Raw genomic sequence first — 24001 nt, 5'->3', positions numbered from 1 at the left:
CTCCTCTGATCCTAGAGGGCAGGATTCTGTGCTTCTGAATTATGATGTCTTCCTATTCTCTGCCTCTCCTGGCACAGCAGCGGGCGGGGGTTATGGGGCCCAGTCCGCCACATCCCCATTAGCCCAGCCAGCCCCTCTGTCCCAGGCTCAGGCCGGGAGCTGTGCTGGGGAAGCCGAGAGGCTGTCAGAGACTAAATGCCGTGGGAGCTGGGCTGATTCCTATCGGGCGAGTCATTACTCAAGGTCTGCTGCTCTCACATTAGGCCCCGCCACAGGGGACTACCCCCTCGAGATAAGGGAATCCAATCCCTTAGCTGAGGACTCAGCGTCATTGCGGGCCAGCGCCTCAGCCCAGACAAGGAGCTGGGTGGGTAGGGCCAACAGCCAGCTCCATGGCACCAGGGAGCCTGGCACAGAAGCCAGCCCTCTGCCCACTCCCCCACCCCAGCCCCACCCACTATGGGGAAATTTCAAAGCACCAGGTAAAGGGGTGGGAGCACCCAGTCATCTGCCTAGCTGTGTCAGGCTCTGTGCCAGCTATGAGCTGGAAGGGGTGGGGCAGGGGAGAGAAAAGGCCCCAGGACCCCAGGAAAACTCTTGTTTATTCCCTCTTTATTTGTTTTTAGCATTTATTTATTATACAATATAGCACACAAACAGAAGGGTGTCAAATATCACTGTAAAGCAAACACTCTTCTAGCCACCCATCAGGACCCCGGAAGTGGCCCACGTGCCCTCTCCTGCTCCTACCTCCTCCCCAACTCTTCCTCCAGAATTAACCAGAATCTGCCCTTGTGACCCTCACCCCCTTGCTTTTCCTTAGGGTCAGTGCACCTGGGTGTGCATCACCTAACATTAGAGTTTCATTTCATGTCTTTTCAACCTTATATAAATGGCCTCATACCATACAAACTATTTGTCTTGCTTTTTTGCCTCTCCGAATTGTTTGTGAAGTCATATGTTGTTGCTTGCAGCAGTAACTCATTCGGTTTCATAGCTGTATAGTAGTCCGTGGCTTCCCTATTCTACTATTGATGGGCATGTGGGCTGTTACCCGTTTGAGGCTCTGACGGAGGACACTTCTTGGAACATTGTCACATGCCTCCTAGTGCTCTTGTGTGCACATTTCTGTGTGTATACAGCGGGGCGGCATAGCTGGCTCAGGAGATATATTCCTCTTCAGCTTTACTAAATAAAGCCAGACTCTTCCCCCGTAAAGAAATGCACGTGTCCGTAGTACCACATCCGCTCTAGCACTTGCTGTTGTCAGATTCTTTCATTTGTGTTAATCAGGGGAGTGTATGCCGGTAACTCCTGCTGCTTTTCATTCACTCACTCACTGGTCACTCACACGCTTCGCTTATGTGACAGTCTGGTGTTCTGCCAGGCACTGAGGATGCCTGATGAATAAGAGATGTGGTCCCTGCCATCCAGGAGACAGAGAGAGAGAAGGGTGGGGGTGGGGGGTGGGGATGAGAATGAATGGGAATAAACAGAGTAAAACATAACAGGGAACTGCAGTGATCCTCACACTGGGACAAGCTGGGGGCCCTGGGCACATGGGGAGCAGAGCCTGGAGATCTGGGAAGGAGCCCTGGAGGAGGTAACACTCAGTGAGACTAAAAGAAGAGTGGGAATGAGGAGGCAAAGGCAGGGATGAGAATACACGGGGTGGGGATGCCTGCAGGTGAGACAGAGCAAGTCATATTTAAGGAATTACAAGAACTGCAGCCTGGCTAAAGCCAGAGTTGGGGTGGGAAGTCGGGGGATGGAGAGGGATGAGGCTGCAGATGCCAGCAGGAGCCAGGCAGCAAGCTCCTTGCAGGGCCAGCCAAGGGGCTGACTCAACTCCTCCCCAGGGGCAGTGGGGAGCTATGCAAGGCATCACCGCAGGGCAGTGGCAAGGCCAGCTTGTGTTTTAGAGAAAGGCTACTGTGTGAGGATGAATCAGAGGCACCCAGGCCACACAGGGGGTATCCAGACCCGTGTGGGGACTCAAAGGGATAAACTCCACCTCCACAGCCCCTGCTTCATCTGCAAGTCACCCTCTCAGCTCTGGGAGGAGGGCAAGGTGCTGTCTGCATTCCATCTGACCTCGCTCCTTCTGGTTTTCCATCTGCTTCGTCCCTGTAGCCACAATGGTCATCTTGCCATTCTGCAAACATGCCAGGCATCGCACCCACCTCAGGGCCTTTGCACCTGCTGTTTACTCTGTCTGGAATGCTCTTTTCCAAATATCTACTTTACTCAGTCTTTTGCAAAAATGTCATCTTCTAGAGAGGCCTTTCTTTTTCTTTTAAAAAAATTCTTGGTTATTCTATTACCGTTTCCCAATTTTCCCCCCTTTGCCCTCCTCCACCCAGCCCACCCCCTACTCCCACAGTCAATTCCCACACCATTGTCCATGGCCATGGGTCAGTCTTACATGGTCTTTGACTAACTCCCACCATTCCTCCCTCCCACCTTTCCCCTGACATCTGACAATCTGTTCCATCTTTCCATGTCTCTGGTTCTGTTTTGCTCATCAGTTTATTTTGTTTATTAGAGGCCTTTCTTGGTCACCCTGTTTAAAACTCCACACATACGCTCCTTGGCACCCCTATCCCTGTCTCCTGCTTCATTTTTCTCCAAAGAACCCATCACCATCTGACGTACTGCGTGTCTTCCTGGTGTGATTGTCTAGTATCTTTCTCTTTCCATTAAGAGGAAAGCACTGTGAGAACTGGGATTTTAGGTCTCTTTTGCTTGTTGCTGTAACCCCAGGGCCTAAAACTGCATCTGGGACATTATAGCTGCTCAGTAAATAAGCAGAAATGAAGGAATCAATGTCAACAGAAAAATCAACATAAAGCCCCACCATTTTAATACAGTTTGTTCCATTTATTGAGTAGCTACCATATGCCAGGCACCGCACTCAGCATTTTAAAGGCGTCAACATCTAAGTGAATCATGATGATGATGCGATTAGGAAGACACAATTATTATTCCCGTTGTACAGATGAGGGATTCAAGGCTCAGGGTTGCACAGCCAGGCCTGACTCCAGAACTTTAGCCTTGACCTCTGTTCTCCTCTCTCACCTGCACTGGGCAGATGGGGAAGCTGAGGCCCAGAGAACTGCAGGCACGTTCCCAAATTAATCAGCAAATTAACCCTTTGAGTGCTGTGTGTAATTTGAAATTTGGATCAATATGAGAATAAATTATATCAATATATAACCTGAGGTACAAAAAAAAAAAAAGAGAGAGAGAACAAAACATAAAATACAAATTATTTCATTGTTATTTACATTTATAGCCATTGAAAAAAGAGTCGCTAGGAGCGATGTTGGCACTTTTGGGAAAATTTGTCTGTGTCACTCACAGCGATGTTGGCACTCAAAGGGTTGATCCAGGGTCAGATCTAGGACCCTCCTCTTTGCACTATCTCCCATGTTTCTGCAGAGGATACGCCTCTCCCAGCTCTCCCAGCACCTTCTGGCCAAGCTGGGAGCCCCTTGCAGACACTAACTCCCTGGAGCCCATCTTGGCCACCCCCTGCTCTCCCCTAGAGCTGGTGGAAGCTGGGGCGTGGGCTGGTCCCATCCCTGCTCACAGCTGTATCCCCTACAGAGATGTACCAGTTCAGCATTCAGGAGTCGGCCCCCATCGGCACGGCTGTGGGACGCGTGAGGGCCGAGGACTCGGATGTGGGCGAGAACACGGACATGACTTACCACCTCAAGGAGGAGAGCGGCACTGGCGGCCATGTGTTCAAGGTTACCACGGACAGCGACACTCAGGAGGCCATCATCGTACTGCAGAAGGTTCGGCTGTCCCACGAGGGGTCTGGGAGGCAGGCCCCAGGGGGTAGAGTCAGAGAGCCTCTGACAGTCATATACTCTAACCACACTCCACTCCACTCGACCCAGGGCAACCTGGGATAATGCTGGTGGTTTCCCTCCCATTTTACAAAAGAGAAAATGAGGCACAGAGAAGTTAAATGACATGTCCAAGGTTGCACAGCTGGGTGTCAGAGCCAGGATTCAGTCCAGATTTGAATCAGTGCTTTCAGTCACTACGATGTGCTGCTACTTCAAGTCCATACCAGGACTTGTCTGCATCATTTCCCTTAATCCCCACCTTTCCCTCTGGAGGAAACATCATTATGCTCATTTTCACAAGTGAGAAAACAGGCTCAGAGAGGTCAAGAGGCTTGCCCAAGTCACACCTATGAGGGGTTAAAGTCGGGATTCGAACCCAGGTCTGTTGACTCCAAGCTCTCTCTTTCCTAAGCCTAACAGCCTTCATCCACTGGCTTGCCCAGAAACCAGGAACTAAAAGAACAAACTCAGTGATTCCTAGAAGAAGATGGAGAACAAATAAATATGCAAAATCCATTTTCCGGGACTTGGTCATGGGTTTGGTGACTCAGGGCTGTGCAGCCTTTGAGACTGTCCATTCCAACCATGCTCTCCCATGGGAGGTCCAAGTCCCCTGCACTGGCCTGGTTGTAGACCTTTGTACACCTTCAGGGACAGGATGCTCACTCCCTGACATTGTCCAGCTCTCCCTCTTCCCATTTAGCCAGAACCTGTCTCCCTAATTCTGTTCCTGTCAGCCTGGGCTCTGCCATTGGGACCCACACAAACATCTGCCCCTGACGATCCTTCATTCACTCAATAAGTATGTCTGCCTGGCCTTGAGGGTGTGAGGATAGAGAAAACTGCCAGTTTCTTCAACTACTTCCCAGAGGAGGATAATATGATAGCTGATACTTATAATAAAGTGTTTACAATGTGCCAGGCGCCCTTCAACTGCTTTCCATGTACTAGCTCAGTCCATCGCCACGACTCCCTGAGGTGCTATTATTGTCCATTTCATAGGCCCCAAGAAGTTCAATAATTTGCGTCCAAGGTCATCCATCTTGCAGAACAGAGTAGGGCTGAGGACCCAGATGGTCTGGCTCCAGAATCCATCCTTTTAGGCACTAGGTAGTTTTCAGTCCTCTGATGTCCCTGTACAGTGAGTATCCTTGCTGTAAGATGATCCCATTTCCCAGATGGGGAATTGGAGGCCCAGAGAGGCACAGCATCCCAGAGCAGTAGGACCAGGCTCTATCCCCAGCCTTGGGACTTCAGTACAGCACTTGCTTGCTCTCACTCCCAGTGCTGCTCCCCTGCCCCCACGCAGGGCCCCTCCCACTGGCTCCAGCACTGGCACCTAAGGTGTCTCTGTGGAGTTGGCCCCGGCTATGGGAGCAGAGCCCTGCCTGATGGATGACCTGGCTCCAGAGCCCATCACTCACTCCCAGCCAGGCCACAGCCAGCTTCCCTGCATCCTGATTTCCCCAGCAACAGGATTGGAGGGGAGGAGGGGGCCATTTTTGCTGCTGGAAAAGGCAGGGGTGGGAGATTCTGAGTGGGAGGGAGGGTACCTGAACACAAGGCTGATCTCTAGGAGGGTCACCCTTGTACTCAGAGAGCTCCCCCACCACGCAACTGGGGTGCCTGCAGCACCACCGTGACGATTTCTCTTCGCTGTAAGGCAGTGATTTCCAACCTTTTCCATCTTGTGGCACACATAAACTAATTACAAAAATTCTGCGGCACACCAAAAAATATATTACATATTTTGCCAATCTGACAAAAAAAAAAAATAGGTGTAATTTTGATTCATTCACACCGATGTTGTTATGTTGGCTGTTGCCATTTTTTTATTTGACAGTCTAAGTTGGAAAAGAGGTCAGTGCCCCTGACTAAATGGCCAGGTAGTGCATGTTTGAATAATCCTTGCAGCACGGGTGGTTGAAGGCCAGAGCCAGCCCAGTGCCATGGAGCTCATTTATCAGAGGGTCCCCTGTATGCTCTCCTTGATGAGAAGCAAGGCTCAACATGGGTGTAACCAGATCTCCAGGGAAGCTTCAAGGCCACCTCACTTATGGGCTCACCTCGCGTTAGCTGCCGCCTGTGTCAGGGAATGTGGCATCTAATCGTCCCAACTGAGGCCCAGAGAGGCACAATAGATCACCCACCAGCTCACAGCTGGTCAGCAGCAGAGCCAGTGCCCTTTCCTCTTGTGGGGGAAGAGCCAGGAGGACCTGGGAGCCCCACCAGGTGGGTTTGAGTCCCTCTTCTGCCAGTGATGATCGACTAAGCAACCTTGGGCAAGTTATAGGCTTCTGGGCCTCCATTTGCTCATGTGTAAAATGAGATAATACAAGCCTCTTAGGTAAGGATGTTGTAAAATTAGCTAAGTTAACATTTAAAGCACCGGCACACAGTGCTTTGTAAATTAATAAATTAATGAAATGTCTCAGCATACTGTGCTGAGTAGCCCAAGTCCGGATGTCAGTACCTTTTAGCCCTGAGGAGCTGGGCGGCCCTAGGCAAGACCTCCTGCAGGCTCTCACCTTCTCCACCTGTAACCAGAGAAGGTTGGTCTGAGTCTGCATGTGACCTTGGGCGAGCCCCGCCCTCTGTGGGTCCGCCTCCCTGCCTTAGGATCTGTCCCCGTTCCAGCAGACCCCAGCCCACTCACCAGCCCTCGGCTTCCTCCCCCCAGCGCCTGGACTTCGAGTCCCAGCCCGTACACACCGTAGTCCTGGAGGCTCTCAACAAGTTCGTGGACCCCCGCTTCGCTGACCTGGGCACGTTCCGCGATCAGGCGATCGTGCGCGTGGCGGTGACCGACGTGGATGAGCCCCCCGAGTTCCAGCCGCCCTCCGGCCTCCTGGAGGTGCAGGAGGACGCGCAGGTGGGCTCCCTGGTCGGCGTGGTGACTGCGCGGGACCCCGACGCCGCCAACCGGCCCGTCCGGTGAGACCCCCGCCCGGGGCCGACGCCTGCTGCCTGCTATTTCGCCACCGCCCTCGCGCACAGAAGGGGAGAGGGGGTGGAGGGGCAGGGAGGGAAGGAGGAGAAATTAGTGGGGGGCGGGGAGATGGGCACAGCTGGAGTTCTGAGCAAAGGAAGCAGATGTGAGACCAGTCACAGAGAGACAAGGGACTCAGGACAAGGGGAGAGAACCAAGCGCGACAGACGCAGCAGAGGGAACCGCGCTCAGGCTGGGTCCTCCTCTCTGTCCACACTTGCTTCTCCTGCTCTCAGCCCATCCATCACGTGCCCATGGCTCCCCAGTCCCACTGTCTTGCCCCACCTCCCTCTGACAGCACCCTTTGGATCACCACCGGACACCTCAGACTCATGTTCAGAACTGAGCTCCTAGTCGCGCCACGAAAACAAAAACAAAAACACCCACCACATTCTTCCAGTTGTTCCATCGAAAATGTTGGCGAAGCCAGTCTTTCACACCTCCCTCCAAGCCATCAGCAAGTGCTGGCATCTCCACTTTAAAAATAGATCCAGAATCGACTGCTTCTCACCCCCTCCACGGCTCCCCCTGGGCCAGGCCACCTCTCGCTCGCGCCTGGACTGTCACAGCTGCTGCCTGCTGGGCTCCCTGCTCCTGCCCTCACCCCTCTGTCATCTAGAATCAGCACAGGAACCAGACTGAAAATGCCCAAATGTGCATTGGAGAGCATGGCCCTCCTCTCTGCAAAGCCCTCCAAAAGCACCTCTCGGGCTCAGAGTAAAAGAGCAAGCCCTCAGAATGACCCCCAGACCCTGGGTGATGTGGCCTCACTGTAAACCTCTCCGACCCCCACCCCCCTACCCTCCTTTCCCAGTTCACTCTGCTCAGCCACACTGGCCTCCTCAAGGCTCCAACAAAGACGCCAGGCTCACCTCTACCTCAGGCCCTTTGCAACTGCGGACCTCCGCCCCGAATGCTCTCCTCCCCTTACTATGGCCATGGCTTGTCCTCTCACTTCCTCCAGGTCTCTGCGCAAGAGTGAGGCCTCCCCTGACAGCCCTTTATAAAATCGCAAGTCCACCCCCAACACTTCACATCCCCTTTCCTCATTTTCCTTTGTCCTCACTAGCCTTCACAATTTGACACGCTACCTGTTTTCTAATTACTTTGTTTGTCTCTGCCACGAAAGGATAAGCTCTGTGAGGGTAAGGATTTCTGTCTCTGTGTCCGCCACTGCATCCTCAGGGTCGTGCCAGTGGCTGACCCTCGGTGGACACTCACTAAGCACGTGGTCAGTACATGGACTGTGTAAGCAGAAAGGCCGAGGAAAGAGACAGGCAGAGAGAGGCACTCACAGAGACGTGAAGAGGCCGACAGTGAGAGGAAGAGGTCAGAAGGAGAGGAGAGCTGGGAGAAAGAGGACAAGAGTAACTGAGAGAGACAGAGGGACCTGCCTGGCAAGGTAGGAAGAGACACAGGTAGAGAGAGAGGCAGAGCTGGGATGGAGACAGGAGGGCAGGGGGAAGGGGATGCTGCAGCCCCATTGCTGTCTCTGGAAGGGGTTGCGGGCTGCAGGGGTTGGGGAGCCCACCCCTGATGGTGACTTCGATCGGATGGTCATATAGAATAGAAAGGGAAGAGGGTTGTAGGAGAAACTGATCCAGAGGAGGAGGTCAAGGGTGCAGGGAATGGCTCCTACTGGACACATGGGAAAGAGTCTCTGGAGCCCCCTGCTTTCTCCCCGAGCACTGGAGAGGGTGGGAGGGGAAGTCAGTGTGAGGTCCTCTGCTTTGCACAATTCCAGACGGGTAACGTTCCCATCATCATCTGTGTGAATAGCTCTCCTGGAGTTGTACAGGGCACAGCCTGGGCGAGCTTGCCTGGCACCCTAGGTGAGGACATGAAGATACCATCCTACTCAGCTGCTCAGGTGCTCCCAGATGGGGGGATGCCCTCGGGGGTCTCACCAGACGCCCTAGAGGAGGTAGGAATTGGACCAAGCTGAGTACCTGGGTGGCGTCAGGTGTAAAAGCGAGGGAGAGGGCATTCCCGACAGAGGAACCGCCTGTGCAGATGTTCAGACGCAGAGGAGAGGCAGATGTGCCTGGGAGGGAGCTGGTGGTGATATCAGGCTACGGTGGGCCCAGGAGAAGAGCAGCAGAGGGGACGTCTGACAGGCCTCCAGGGCAAGCTGAGGGGCCAGACCCCATCCCTGGGCTGGCTGCACCCTCTCACTGCCCAAACCTCCTGCCTTTGAACCCTCTACCGCCCTCCTGCCACCCCACCCCGCCCCAGCTGTCGGTACCATCCTTCCACCTCCACCTCAGCCTCTGGCTGGGTCCCAGACCTCTGGATGGGCGGGGTGGGCATTATCACCCCTGTATGCCAGTAACCTGAGGCCCAGAGGGGGAGGAGGTCAGTGCTCCGGCCCCCCTGCGCGCCTCCTCTGCAGTCCGGCTCTCCATGCCCCCTCCGTCCTCTCCCTCCTCCCCTCTCCCCTCCCTCCTGCTTTTATCTGCACTGAAAGGGCCAACTTTGAAACCTTCTTTCATCTCTCGTTGCTGGCCCTTCCCTGGGGCTCCTCAGATGTGGAGGCGGCAAGGAGCTTGAGACGGGTCCAATTTAACACCACAAACATTTACCCAACTCCTCCTCCTCGCCAGGCCCTGCGCCAGGCCTGGGGACAGCGCCGCCACAGTGACTCAGCCAAGGGCAGAGCTGGAGAGGAGCGCCCAGTCTGTGGAGACGGGCAGACACGGAAAGGGGGGCCAGTGAGAGGCTGGAGGAGACAGAGAGGGGTCCTCACAGGCCACAGGTGCCACCCAGGGGCCTGGCTTCTTTCCCAGCCCCCTAGTCCTAAAGGCCAGGGACTCAGCCAACACCTGCAGGTTGGGTCTTGTCCTGTGCAGGTTCAGGAAATGTAGGAACAGGGGTAATAAGACCCTGTCCCTGTCCGCACTGACTTTGCCTTCTCCTGAGGGGGGACCATCAATGGCTGGTTGAGTGGGATCACTGCTTATAAAAGCTATAATGAAAATAAACAGGGTAGTAGGATAAGGAGGATTGAGGCCACAGGGGGCTGCTTTGGATGGAGGAGTAAGGAGTTGACAAATGAGCTGAGGTCATAGCGATGAAGAGAGAGCCAACCATGCAAAACAGTGGGGAAGTGCAAGGGCGAAGGTCCTGCAGCAGGAACAAGCTTGGCGCGTTCCCGGAACTGAAGACATAAAGCGGCATCCTAGGAGGTTTTGCCCAGCGCAGTGGGTGCCTGGGAAATGCAGAAATGCAGAGGTACAGAGCGATTTTTCTGAGTTCTGCTCTGGGGAGAGGGGACCATGCCACATAGCGTTGCATTTGTGCCTCAGAGGCCATTTTACTCATTTCACAGATGAAGACACTGAGGGTTAGAGAGAAGTGACTACCCCGATGTCACTTGTCCCGAAAGGGAAAGGAATGGGCTCTAACCTGTGATGGTCCGTTTCTTGAATCCAGCCTCCTGCCATTTCACCCCTGCTCATCACTCTGTGGTGCCCAAACCTGGGCTGTGCCCTCCCCTGTGCATGAAGCACAGAGATGAGGGAGACATGGGCTGATGGGAACACTGGACTGCCTGTGAGTGAATCTGGTGACAGATCTAAGTCCGAGAGGGCTTGGGCTGAGGCAGGGACCTGAGGACTCAGGAGCTCCAAGGAGGGGTGAGAACTCTCGCACACAGAAGAGAAGTGAACACAGACTTCCCCCAGGTGGCCCTGCAGAGCCAAAAGGGATGAGAAAGGGGGCACTCCAGAGCGGAGTGACAGTGAGGGGCAGGTGGCAGGAACTGCATCATGGAGCCAGGAGGCTAAAGTTCAGGAGCAGGAAGGTCAGCCGGATGAGCTCACGTGAGAGGGTTTGGGAGATGACAGAGGAGACAGGCTGTGAAGGACCTTAAATGGCAGGTGAAGGGGTGGGACTTTATCCTTAGGCAGCGGGAAGCCTTGGAAGGCTTTCGCTGGAGAAAGGCCCATCTCTGGAATAGGCAGCTGAGCCACGTGAGTCTCCTTTGCTCATCAAAAACAGGAAAGCCCACCCTGGATCGGAGGGAGAAAACACTAAATGTGCTCCCAGCTCTCCACAATGGACACAGCAGAACATACGTGGGCTTTGGAATCAGAGAAGGCCTGGCTTGGAATCCCAGCTCAGTTATAGAATTGTGGGAAAATCACTGCACCCGCCCCAACCTTCTAAAATGGGCATCGTGATAGTACCTGCCTTATTCGTTTATTCCAAAAAATGGGTATTAAATGTCTACTGTGTACCAGGTTCCGTGCTCAGTGCTGCTCCCAGGGCTGGAGGGAGGATTATGTGTTTGGACATGACCATTTTTCTTTGTTGTCTACCTTTTCTCCCCTTTATTCTGCAGCCAGTACTAGCCACATACAGATTTTCAGGCATCAAGCGTGGGCTTTGAGTGTGTGCTTTAAGGGGATGGGGATAAGGGGGAAAGCATCACAGACAGGGTGGAGGGAACAGAGAGAAATCAATTGGTTTGGGGGGGCAGCACTCTCATATCTAAAGAGTCCCCCCACTAGCAGCTCAGGTGGGGTCTGCAATGTTCAGCCTGCTGTGTGTATATGTACATGAGCCCGCACGCGGGAGCACTGGAAGGCTGACACACAGGAGCCTGCAGACTTTCGTGGTTATTACACCAGTGTGCCCTGTCTCTGCACGTATGTATGTGACATCCATACCCAAGCCAGGAAGCAGTGCTCCCCACTCCCCCACCTTAACCTGGGCACCAGCAGTGTTTTGTGGGGAGCATGTGGGAGCTGGCAGGTGTACCTGGCTGGCACTCAGGAGGGTGCTCTTAGACCTGGGGCTCTGCACAGACATGGCCTGGGAACTTGGCTCTGTCCCTAACCGACCCTTTTGCCCCAAGGTTAGGCACCTGGCTTCTCTGAGCCTCAGTTTCCTCATCTGTAAAATGGGGGTGATTACAGGACCTGGAAGGAGTTGATGAGCTTAAGCACGTGAAGGCCTTACACAGGCTTGGCACAAAGTCTTGCTTGGCAAATAAAAATAAGGGCTAGTTTGTACATCATGTGGCAGATGCCAGGTGCTGTTATGTGTTTTATTGGTAGTTACTTGTCTGATCTCACAACCACCCTGTGAAGCAGGTATTATCATTATCACCATCATCATCATCACCATCATCATCATCTGTATTTTTAAGAGGAGGAAACTAAAGAAAAGAAAGATTAAATGACCTACCCAAGGTCACACAGCTAGGTTTCACACCTAGGGAGATGGGCACCAGATCTGCACTTCTGACCACTACTCCCGGGCCTCCCTTGCACACATGCACACGCACGAGCTGACACACACCACGTTCTCTCACTGAGCCCTTCCACCCACACCTGGCTGAACGAATGAGATTTGAGCAGAAATTTCTAGCCCAGCATGAGCCTCCTGTACTTCCCAGGCCACTCGGCAGTACTCCCACATCCATATGTGGCACCTCCCACCCCCAGGCACGGGGACCACACACTGGTTGGAGGGATTTCTCTGTACCCCTCAGACAGAGATTTGTGAATAATAATTAGAATAACAATAGTTCTCATTAATAAAATAATTTTCCTGGAAATCCGCTAGGTACCTTATCCCCTAGCTGGACATTTAATCCTCCCAACAATTGGCAAGGTAGGATTATCATCTTCATTTTGCTGAAAATTAGACTCAAAGATGGAAGTAACCGGGTCAACCTGGACCTGGATCCAGACTCAGGGCTGAGCAGCTGCCTCTTAAGCCTTTGTTCTTCAAAGGGCAACTCAGTATCACACACACACACACACACACACACACACACACAATTTCCACCCACAATGCAAACCAGACAGACACACAACTCATGCACCTACATGTGAGGCACACGAGTCTCCCCCCCACCCCCCACGTCTGCCAGGCCACACGCCTTGCCACATGCCATGCCCACCCCCCACCCCCGCTCTCTGAGCTGGAACACCACCACCTGGGCTCAGCCAGCCACACTGACCTGCAGCCTCAAGTCTTTACTGGGTAATGGCAGCCCCTCCCCCTTGGCCTTGGGAACAGCTGCCTCCACTTAGATTCCAGTCCCCCACCCCCTTCCCCTCTGGGAGGGAACAAAAGAGAAAAGCTGGGGGGGAGGAGGACTAGGAGGATGGAGAAAAGAGAGTCTGAGCAGAGAGGGGAGGGGAAGCAAGGAGGAGGCAGTCAGTCCCCTCCCAAAGCCCTGCCTCATGCCCAGCCTGGACCCGCCACCAGGAACCGCCCCCTCCCCCCACTGCCCGGCTGTGTCATTCCCCTGGTCCTCTCCCAGACTCTTCTCCTGCCTGGAAATTCAGGTACAAATTCCAATTCAGTGACAGTCCCTATGCAGCCTTGGACAGGGTCAGCACTAGGCCATATGGCACTTGTATGTAAATAAGGAAAGGGCTCCCCCTTAAGAAGATACTCCCTGGGTAAGGACACATGGCTTGGCAAGCAGGACACTGGCAGGACTTCAGCCTGGCACCTTTGCTTAGGACACAGCCTGCACACCAGTACTTGGCAGCCCTAAGCTTGAAGGGCTTTCTGTGAGCCTCAGTGTCTTCATCTGCAAAACGGGGAGATCGTATCTGCCTCATGGGATGCCAGGCAGGAACCTCATCTGTCTCATTTGTCCCTTTGTCCCCAAGGGCCTAGCCTAGAGCAGCACAGAGAAGGCACTCAACGGTTGGGCATAAAGGAATGAGTGGGGGGATGGCTAGAGAAAACGCAAGCTACAAACTATTAAGTACTGTCCTAGCGACAGGAATTGCCACCTTGGTCTGAACCTTCCCACACACTGCCACCCAGGGGGACCCAGGCTGGTCGGGGGCAAGAAGGATGTGGGCTTAGCAGCTTAGGGACAGGAAAAAGCATTAAATAGGGACTCAGGAGACTTGCTCTAATGCCCACTGTGGCCCTGTGCACAGCCCCTGGCAGCTAGCCACAGCCTTCACCTGCACTGCCACAGTAAATGCAAAAAGAGTGCGGGCTCTTACCTATTCATGAATCACCTCCTCCGTCCCACACCAGTGGGAGGTGAGTATGAACCACCCCCTGTTCCAGCTAAGCACACACAGGCCAAGGAGGTCCAGTGACTTGTCCAAGGTCACACAGGTAGAATGAGGAGCAGTGGACCACTCTCAGACCTGTGCAGTCCCACTGGGTGTCATTATCCCCATTCAACAGATGAGGAAACTGAGTCCCATGGAAGTTTGGTAATGCAGCCAGGGGCCCCACTGGAGGGTCACGTCAGGGCTTTGGGCTCCCAGCAGGGGAGTTTCTGGTGTCCCACTCTGGGAGATAAGGAAAGGGCCACTTTGCTCCTGCCTGGGACGGGGGGGTGGGGGGGGGCAGGGCAGTGCCTCGGGTGAGCCCCGCCCACCCAGCTGCTTTGTGCTACTGCACAAAGAGACCTTGCTTGGCATTTGAGGCCTTTGTGGGCCACGCAGCCTAGCGGCACCCCTGCCTGCATTATCAGCGCAGGAAGCCGTGGCCAGCGCTAGCGGGGCCTCTGCGGGCCGCCGTCGGAGACATGTGTTGGACACGGGCCTTTCAGGCCCGGAGCCGCCGCACAAAGGCAGGGGAAGAAGGCGGAACAAAGGGCTTTTTCACAGGGCAGCTGAAAAGCCAAAGATTAGTTCCTGCGTGCTGTGCAGGCAGGGAGACGGGGGTGGGGGCGGGGGCGGGGCTGGCAGCCGTTCCCCCAGACCCCCTAGAAATAGCGTCACTCGGCCTGCGTCTCCGGTCCAGGGCCTCCACGCGCAGGCAGCCGGAGAGGGCTTCTTGAGCCGAAATTCCTCTTGCTCAAAATTCCTCTTGGCCCCCTGGTGCACTTCAAAACCCTGAATCCTGCGCCCTGCCTGTTCTGGCACCTGACTCTCCCCCTCGTCCCGGTTCTAACCATTATTTGCACCATTTTCCATTTCCTGAATAATTCACCGGCTGCCTTTGCACCTTCTGTTCCCCCTGCGCGACGACAGCCCCACCCCCTTCTCAGGCCCAATTCCAGGGTCACTGCTTACGGAAAGATAAGCCTTGAATACCCAGAGAGTGCTAAGTCTGTATCAGTGACTCTGCCTGCTCCCAGCCCTCACAACAACGTGGGGTGCAAATTATTAGCCCAGTTGGCCAGAAAGATTGAGGCTGCCAGTGCAGCTAAGATGCAAACCCAGATCCCTCTCCACTCTGTGGCAAAGGGTCTCTGCTCCTTGTGTCTCCCGGGCAAGTGGTTGGTCCCTCTATGGGCGCAGGGTGGGATGGGGTTGGGGGACATGGGCACAGGTTCCAGCTGGTGCTAGGGCACCTTCAATCAGCCCCGCCCTGCCTCTACCAGGTACGCCATTGACCGGGACTCTGATTTGGACCAGATCTTTGATATCGATGCCGACACAGGTGCCATCGTGACGGGCAAGGGACTGGACCGAGAGACCGCCGGCTGGCACAACATCACGGTGCTGGCCATGGAGGCAGGTAAGCTGGGGGGAGCAGCGAATATGGAGGGAGGGGCAAAGGCTGAGGGGCAGGGCTGTGGCAGGGCAAAGACAGCAGGGTGGATGGGAGGCAAAAGCCAACAGGCAGGAATAGAGAGATCTGGGAAGGATCCCAGACCAGAAGAGCAGGGCCAGTCTTGAAAATGGTTTTCTTCCCTCCACATTTATTGAGCACCCACTGCATACCAAGCCCTGTTTTATTATTTTTGTTGTTGTTTAATGTATTAAACACTGTGGTTTATTTACTTCTGCTTCCATTGCCAAGCCCTGTTTTAGAGGCTGTAGATACAGCCTTGAACAAGACAGAAGAACTCCCGTCTTCCTGGGGGAATGCTAGCCCATCAACAGACGGAGAGAAAGGGCATATGTCACATCAAGGGAAGAGGGTGGGGAGGAAGAGGGTGTTTCTCTTAGAAGAAGGCCTCTCTGAGAAGGAGCCATTCCAACAGAGACCTCAGTAAACTGAAGGAGTCCTGCCCACGTCTGAGGGAAGAGTGTTCCAGGCAGAGGGAACAGCCACTGCGAAGGCTCGGAGGCAGCAGTTTACCTGGCCTGTTGGAGGGGCAGCACAGTCAGCCACTGTAGGGTCTTTGGCCTTTACTCCAGATGAGGTGGGAGTTGCTAGGGTGGGGCAGGAGGGGCGAAGCCTGACAGGCTACTTCTGAGCAGGGGCTCCGCTAGCAGGCAAATGCATGCGATGGGGCCGGGAGGCTGAGACTGGCCTGGCCCAGGGTGGTGGCCATGGCGGAGGTGAGAAGTGGTCGGCTTTGAGAGGCAGGATGAGGAGCAGCCAACAGGACCTGCTGGTGGGATGACGCGGAAGAGATGCAGAGGGGTCAAGGAGGACTCCAAGGTGCTCAGCTCGAGTTTCTGGAAGAGTGACGTGTGTGTGAGTGTGTGTGTGTGTGTGTATGTGTAGGCACGTTTTGGTGCAGCTGGGGAGAAGTGTGAACTGGGAGAGGAAGTGGGGAAGCCTGAGACATGGGGTCCAGATAAGGAAGGCCATGGAGGTGAGAAGCTAAGAGCCCAGGGGCGCACAGAGTGCCCGGAGAGGGAAGAGCGCGGCGCCAGGCCCCTCCGGAGCCACAGCAGGATTGCTGGACCTGTTCCCTGAGCTTGCGCTCCCTGGCAGCTCCCAAGCTCCCCGAAGCCAGCAGAGCAGCCAGCAAGCAATCACGGCAACAGGAATACCCAGTCTCTGAGCATCAGGCGGGCGATTTGCAAATTCCCTTCTGCCCACCTAGGTCCCAAATCCCTCCTGCCCCTGGGAGCCATCTTGCCAGCCTTCTCCCCCACCCCCACCCTCCCACTTTGCAGGCCCCACTAGCCCATCTCAGGGCTGGGGCTGAGGAAGTCCCTAGGCTGAAGTTCCCTTGTCTCTTTCAACTTCAGTTTAAAAGAAAATACAAAGCGGCCTCAAACCTCAGTGCCTGCTGCTCCTGAGCCTTTGAATCCACTCTGCCACCGCATGAAAGGGAGATAACAAAGGTGGCTGGAGAGGAAGTGGCGGCTGGACTGGGGGGAAGAGAGCTCCCCCTCCTTGCCTCCCTGAACCTGCTCCCTGGGCAGCCAGGAAGAGAAGCCTCCTCTCCCTGCCCACGAATAGGGCTCCTCCAGCAGCCTGCCGCACGGCCTGACGTCCACCGCAAGCACGTCCCTTCTTGGGCTAAGCATCGTGCTTCTACCCAGTGGGTGTCTTTCAGAAAGCAGCTAGAGTAGCATACAAAGTCTGCAATACTGCCATTTCCAGAAGAAAGAATGTGGGGGACGCGCCCCCATAAACATTGTACCCTGTTTACTTAACACATATTCTGGGCTAGTTGCTTTCTAGCACATACTCTTATATCATAATAAGATATAATAACGTGGCAGTGGCAGAGCTGGGATTTGAACCAAGTCTGCCCAGTTCCCACCATAGCATTGCTGGTACTCACTGCTCTCTGAGCGCCACCCCTGTCCCACCCACCAGTCCCCAACAACTGACCATGGAGAAGAGGAAGACTGGTCACTGGGCTAGAGACACCCCCCACCACCCCCTCTGAGCTGCAGCCACAAACCCCACCCAACCCTCACCGGGATATTAATCAATGAGAAAGTGAATGGTTCCCGATTCACAGTGCTGGTGGGAGGGTCATGCATGTAACAGGAAAATGCATGGGAAGAACTTAGCCTCGTACTTAGTAAGTGCTCAGTTACTGGTATCTATCAGTCTTCACTCTGCCCTTGACTTAAGCACCAGCTCTGTGCCAGGCACAATAAGTGAGCACTTAATGAATCTTCCCGCCCACGAGGTATCCATTCTGCCATTAGCCCCAAAGTGCAGATGAGGAAACCGAGACTCAGAGAGGTGAAGTCAGTTGTCCAAATTTCCAGCCCCAGTCTGTCTGGCTCCAGAGCCCAGCTGTCACCCAGATACCCCTCCGCTCATAATTCCTCACAGCCAGGCATGAAGCCAACTGTGTCCCAAATAATCCACCCACTCCAGCTTCCCACCCTCTCCGAGAGGTGGGGACAAAATCATTATCCCCACTTTAGAGATGAGGACACAGAGGTTCAGCGGGGCACAGTGATGGCCCCAAGGTCACACAGCAAGTCCATGCAGGGCCAGGGCTCCAGCCCAGACCTCCCATCTCCCGGCAGTCCGCCTGAGCCCCAAGTGCAATGCCAGCGGGTCTGCTCTCCTGCACCCTCGGGCTGAGGCATCCATTTGAGTTGTTCGGGAGCAGGGGATGCCCAAGGGGTCACCACAGCCCCGCCTGCTCTTGCTCCAAGTGTAACAAACATAAGGTGACAAGAATCAGAGGGGAAATATTTATACACAGCGGCGGAGCTGCGGAGCTTTGCGAGTCCCTCCGAGAGCGTGGCTCTCAGGCGGGAGCTGCCGCCTGTCATGCTGGATTAGCTCACGACTCCCGAACCACTTAGTATGCCGTCTCCCCTCTCCATTCTGCCCATCCAGACGCTCCTTCCCTGACATTATCTTTAACGTTTTGTAATCATGAAATATTAATGACCGATATTGAATTTAAAGTACAATTTATGTCTGAATCCGTTGGTGGAAAGGGCAGTTGTAAAGGGACACTCTTCAGAGAGAATGGGGGTAAGGGGACAGCGCTGGGGTTGGGGGCGCAAAGGGCTGCATCTGGCTCCCTCCCCCAGGGTGGGCCGGCCCTAAGCTGGTCTGGAAGGGCTGTATCCACCCCCAAAGCAGCCAAGCCTTAACCCGATTAGCCAGAGGCTTCCCCCTCTGAGTTCCCCCAGGCCAAGTCACCTCTTCCAGCACCCTGGTTTTTCCTTCATACCACCGAGCATATGACTTCTGTATGTATTTGTGGGAATATTTAGTTAATCCCTCTTCCTCGGGAAACTGTACCTTCCATGAGGGCGTTCACAGCGGGTCAGGTACATAGCAGGCGTGTGTACTTATTTACTGAACAAATGGCTCAATGGGCTTGCCCAGCAGTTAGGACAGAGGGCACATGGTGGCCAGGCACTGGCCCTAGCTGCTTGGTTCCAGCTGTGTGAGTTCGGGCAGGCCCCTCCCCTCGCGTGGCCTTCCTTTTCTCATCTATGGAATGGCGCTGCACCGGATGACCGTAAGGATAATAAGTATTACCCATAGCGGTTTCTATTTATTCGAAGCTTAAGATATGCCAGACGTCATGTTTAATGCTTTCTATCATGCTGAGTGCTTGATATAAAACATCCTGCGTCATGTACATTAGAACACACGCACGTAAGGTGCCAGCACAGTTCCTGACACACAGGAGGGGCGATTCTTGGGCAGAGGAAGACCCTGATGGGGTCATAGCTGGGGAGACTGAGCCTAAGGAAGGGAAGCAATTTGCCCAAGTCCACCAGTGAGTTGGCTTTCTGGCTCCCAGTCCACTGTTCCTTACGACAAAAGGGGGATCGGGACCAGGGATGGGGTGAGGGGTTGCAGTGAGTTTGAGTGGTAGAGACGACCCCTCCCCCACCTGTGTCTACTATCAACCAGTGTTTTCTGGGGGCCCTTGTCACCCGCCTGGCTCAGGCTGGGACTGAGATCTGGTAGTAAACACGGTCACTGACCTTGGGAGCTCACAGAGGGGGAGGGGATAGACATGTCAGCAGTGAATGGAAGTAAGGGGGCAGTGGGCACTCAGGAGGAGCAGGAAGGGACTTGCCCGGCCAGAGGGGAAGAGGCAGGAAAGCTGTCCCAGAGGAGGGGACGTCTCAGTTGGGTCTCCAAAGCTGAAGAAGCCTTTCTGAGCAGAGAGGGGGTTTGGGGGCTCCCAGCAGGAAAAGGCCTGGAGGCCTGGGCCATCCACTGCCCATTCTGAGAACAGGCAGACCAGGTGTGGCCGGAGGCTGGAGCAGGCAAGGCGAGGTGAGCATGCAGAAGGTCACTAGGTGTCCTGTGAGGAGCTGGACACTTCCTGGAGATGACAGGGGACCAGTGCAGGTCTTTGAGCAGAAGAGTGATGTAGTTAGATGTGCGATCCCCAACATTCACTTGGGTTCCTGGGAGCGAGCAGACAGGAGGGACGGGCCTGGAGCCGGAGAACAGGTGGAAGGCTGCCCGGAAGACCCAGGCTTGGATGTGTGCTGTGCACACCAAGGCCGGGGTGGAGCCAGGACAGGTGCGAGACACGCCAGGGAGGCTGAGTGTGGGGGAGAGGTTTGTCACAGCCCCGCATAGAAGGGGCCCCTCCGGGAGGCAGTAAACTCCCCGTCACCAGTAGTGTGTAAATCAGGCCTGGGCTCCGCTTGGACTGGGTAACCTTTGGGGTCCGCTGCCACCTCAACTGCCTAGCAGCCCGACAGGAACAGAGGTTTTGTGATATCCAGTCTCCCTAGGACAGCCCAGAACATCAGGGACAGCTCAGCCCTAGGGAGCAAAACCTTTCCCCACACCCTGGATTCCAGGGCCTCCACCTCACCCAGAAATCCTCCCCTACCCTTTGGAGGAAAAACTGCGCCCCAACAAGGTCAAAGCTTCCAATCTCCCTGGGGAAACCAAACAGATCGTCAAAGTCCCCAAGACACAGAGAAGGGCACCCGAACCTCCTGCCTCCACTGGAGGTGAGTGGGGACAGGGCAGGGAGTGCAAGGAGTCCACTCGTGACAGCCCTGACACCCCCCTCCCCTGGAGCACCCCACCTGCTCCCCCAGCCCCCTCCCCATCCTGCCTGCTTGTCTTGGCCGGCTGGTAATTGGAATGATAAATCTTCCTGCCCAGCTGGCCAGCTCTAATCAGAGCCTGGTGTTCCCATGCAATTTAATTCCTTTGAGGGGAGGAGGGGCTGGGGAGATGATGGAGGAAAGGGTCGGGGCTCTGCTGCTGCCCCCACCACAGCAAGTGAGCGGGAAGGAGATACCTTGGAGCTGCCTCTTCTCTCCCTCTCCCCACTTCTCACCCCCACTCTTACAGCCTTGCGGCTCTCTCTCTGGGCTTCTTTCTCTGACAGCTGAGAACTTCCAAGTCCAACTCCATTTGTTTTACTGATGAGCAAACCTTGGTTCAGAGAGGGAGGCAGGAAAAGGGTCATGCAGCTAGACTGCTTCCTGGATGGAGGGATCCTGAAGGGGTACAACCCCCACAGAATTAGCCCATCCAAGAAGGTCTCAGTCTCTCCCTGTCACCTCCCCAGCATCCCAGCATAGTCAGGGACTAGGAAACCCATTCATTGCATCTTTATTAAACACCTACTATGTGCCATGCACCTGGGTGCTGGGGAGACAGCAGTAAACAAGATAGACAAAAATTCTGCTGACCTTCTAGCAGGGGAGGTGGATGATGAGCAAGTTAAGCAAGTAAGAACATAGGGAGTGTTGGATATGTGCTACAGAGAGAAATAAAGCAGGGAGGAGGGTGTCTGGTGGGAGAGCAAGGGGCAGGTGTCTCTGAGAAGACATCTGGGCAAAGAACTGAAGGGGGAAAAGGAGCAACCTTGGAGCAGAGCTACAGGGAGAGGAGACTGAAGGACAAGGCCAGGGAGGTGGTGACAAAAAGACCCCATGGGGCCTTGAACTTAAACTCTGATTGCCCGGGACCGAGGCAGTCAAGGAAAGCTTCCAGGAGGAGGCAGGGACGTGTGTGGGTCCTCAAGGCAAGTAGGGCTCTTACAGCTAAAGATGGTAAACTACCCCTTTGGAGCCAGACCAAGGTTCAAATCCCAGCTCCATGGATTGCTCTTTATGAGACCTTGGGCAAGTTCTTTTCCTCACAATTGTTGACAGGATGAAATGAGGCAGCACAGGCCCTGACCATGGCAGGGGCTCAGTCTGTATTTGCTTGGGTTCTTTTGGGAAGGAGCACATTCCTAGGAGTGCCCCAACAGAGTCACCTGGCCAGGTCCCATCTCTACTTCCCTCCCCAGTGGACCCCAGACCTCCCAGCTCAGTTTGGTTCAGATACTAGGTGAGTAACTGCCAGGGTTGGGTTCTTTCTTGGAAAGGATCCAGAGCCATTATCTATGGCCTCCTCCTACCACAGGCCCTTTGCACATGCTGTTTCCACTCCCTGGGGCACTTTCCCCCCAACCCCCTTCACCTGATTGGTTTAACAACAGGTTTCACATTATTTCCTTTACTTCCTAGTTGGTTCTCAGCCTAAAGGTCACTTAGTCCAGAGAAAACATCCCTGCACCCCACTAGGGCGGGACCCCCTGCTCTCACAGGTCCTGAACTTTTGTCTCTTAACTTTTTTTGTAGTTTGCCGTAATGTCTCTCTCTCTGCCACTAGACTGGGAGACCATGTTGGGCTTGTTCACTGTTGTGTCCTTGGTACACAGAAGGTGCTCAATCCATAATTGTCAGTAAAAAACAGAAGTCTCAGCTCCAAATTGCTCAGTCCAATCCTCCATCTGTTACACATAAGGAACTCTGGGGCCCAAAGTGTAAGAGACCCACCCACACTGCACAGCCATTCTCTGCCCCAAGTCTGGTCTCTTCCTGAAGCACCCACTGGATGCTCAGCCCCTCAGCCCCCCAGCCCCAGGGGGCATCACCTGCCACCTCCCAGATTAATGGCGAGCCAGCACCAGGAAGAAGCACCAGGCCGAAGCATGTTTCATTTTAATTTAGGAATCGCTAAGGCTGCAGGTCTGCTCAGCTCTGGGCTGTCAATCAGCCTTCCTCAAGGCTGCATCAATTAGTTTAAAAATATTGAATGTAATTTTGCCTGACACAACATATTGCAGCTACTGCAAAATATAATTTATTTTAGAAGAAGAAATAATTAAACTAATTTGCATGTCAGTCAGCTGAACTGAGATGCCGGCGGGGGTGGGGGTTGGAACCATGGGGGATCTGGCCCCTGGAGAGGACACCTGCTGCTGGGCATGGAGCGAGGTCACTGTGGGCCTGGGGCCAAGAGGTGGTCACTGCTGGATGGACAAATATCCAGGCAGCTAGACCAAGCACTAGACTCGGAGTCAGGAGACCTAGAACGCAACTCGGCTCTGCTGTTGACTTGCCCGGGGCTTTGGCCCAAGTCTCGCCGCTCTCTGGGCCTCAGTTTTCTCATCTACGTACTGGGTTTAACAAGAGCTCCTTAGCAGGTTGTTTCACGGATGAAATGAGGTCACAGATGAGGAAGTTTGTTATAAATTGGAAGGTCCCGCACAGAGGTGAAGGTTACTTAATGGCTGTATTCCTGGTTTTATACCAGAAACATTTAAGGTGGTAAAAGTATGAATTATTATTATCAGTTCTTACAATGATGCTAACCTTGTTCAGGACGGATTTGGAGGAAGTTGATTAGAGGTGAGATGTCAGGCTGGGCTCCCCCACCCGCCAGTCACCCCAGGGCAGTGGTTGGCAATCTTTGCTACACATAGATTCCTGGAGCTGCTAAAAAAAAGAAAAAAAATCAGTGAGCAAGCCTTGGGCATCTGTAGGTTTCAAAGGCTTCCCAGGGGACTGTAATTTGCAGCCAGGCTGGGGACAGCTGCCATGTCAAGGCCACTGGATCCTGACTTGGGGCTGCCCCACAAGCTCTGGGGGTTCCAGGCCAGCGCCCAGTTCAGGGGTCGCTGGAATAAGCTTTGCAGGTGGCGACTTTAGTGATGTAGAGGCTCACCTGCTCGGGGCTCACTCAGCTGCCCCACCTCTTAGATCTGAGACCCTCCTTTGTGCCAAAGGGATCAGGGTGTTCCAGGAGGTGACCTGAGACATTTCAAAAGAGAAGGCAGAGCAACAAAATGGTAACTGAGTGGGATAAAGGGTGTGTTAACTACCTTATTGTGTAAACATTTCACAATACACACGTGTCAAATCGCCACACAACGCACCCCTTAAACTTAGACCGTGTTCCGTGACAATTATATCCCAGGAAAGCTGGAGTTTTGTTTTTTTTTTTAAAGAAGAAATAGGAGCTGCCCAGCAGAACCCAGAGAAATGGTGCCAAGAATGGCAATCTCTCCAGTTGGAGACCCGGCCCTCCAGCAGGGTGGCTGCCGCTAAGGGAGGAACTTGTCCTGGGGTCTCCTCTCTGCGTGCCCACAGCACTCTGCCCCTCCCCCTTGTCCCTGCACCGCCCCCACTGCAGGGGAGGGTGCCTAGGAGGGGCATTCGGGCCCTGGCGGCCCCTACCCTGCCCCCCTCTGCCTCAGCCAGGAGAGCAGTGCCTGTCTCTGGCAGTGGACCTCACCCTCCCTGACTCCAGAAAGCACCGCCGTCTGTCTGTCCCA

The 24001-nt window shown here is 54.3% G+C and overlaps 1 protein-coding gene across 1 annotated transcript in view; it reads left to right on the top strand.

Annotated features, from left to right (window-relative positions):
- CDH22 (cadherin 22) overlaps positions 1 to 24001 on the top strand; it is a 121377-nt gene that overhangs the window by 84686 nt on the left and 12690 nt on the right. Inside the window, exons 6-8 of the mRNA XM_090286503.1 lie at positions 3610 to 3803; positions 6541 to 6794; positions 15170 to 15306. Coding sequence (XP_090142629.1) covers positions 3610 to 3803; positions 6541 to 6794; positions 15170 to 15306 — 585 coding nt within the window. The remainder of the gene's footprint in view (positions 1 to 3609; positions 3804 to 6540; positions 6795 to 15169; positions 15307 to 24001) is intronic.

This window comes from Furipterus horrens, unplaced genomic scaffold (assembly GCF_987537825.1).
Source record: "Furipterus horrens unplaced genomic scaffold, mFurHor1.1.pri manual_scaffold_8, whole genome shotgun sequence".
Classification (NCBI taxonomy): domain Eukaryota; kingdom Metazoa; phylum Chordata; class Mammalia; order Chiroptera; family Furipteridae; genus Furipterus; species Furipterus horrens.
The sequence above is the reverse complement of the archived record's forward strand: the minus strand, read 5'-3'. Positions and strand labels throughout refer to the sequence as shown.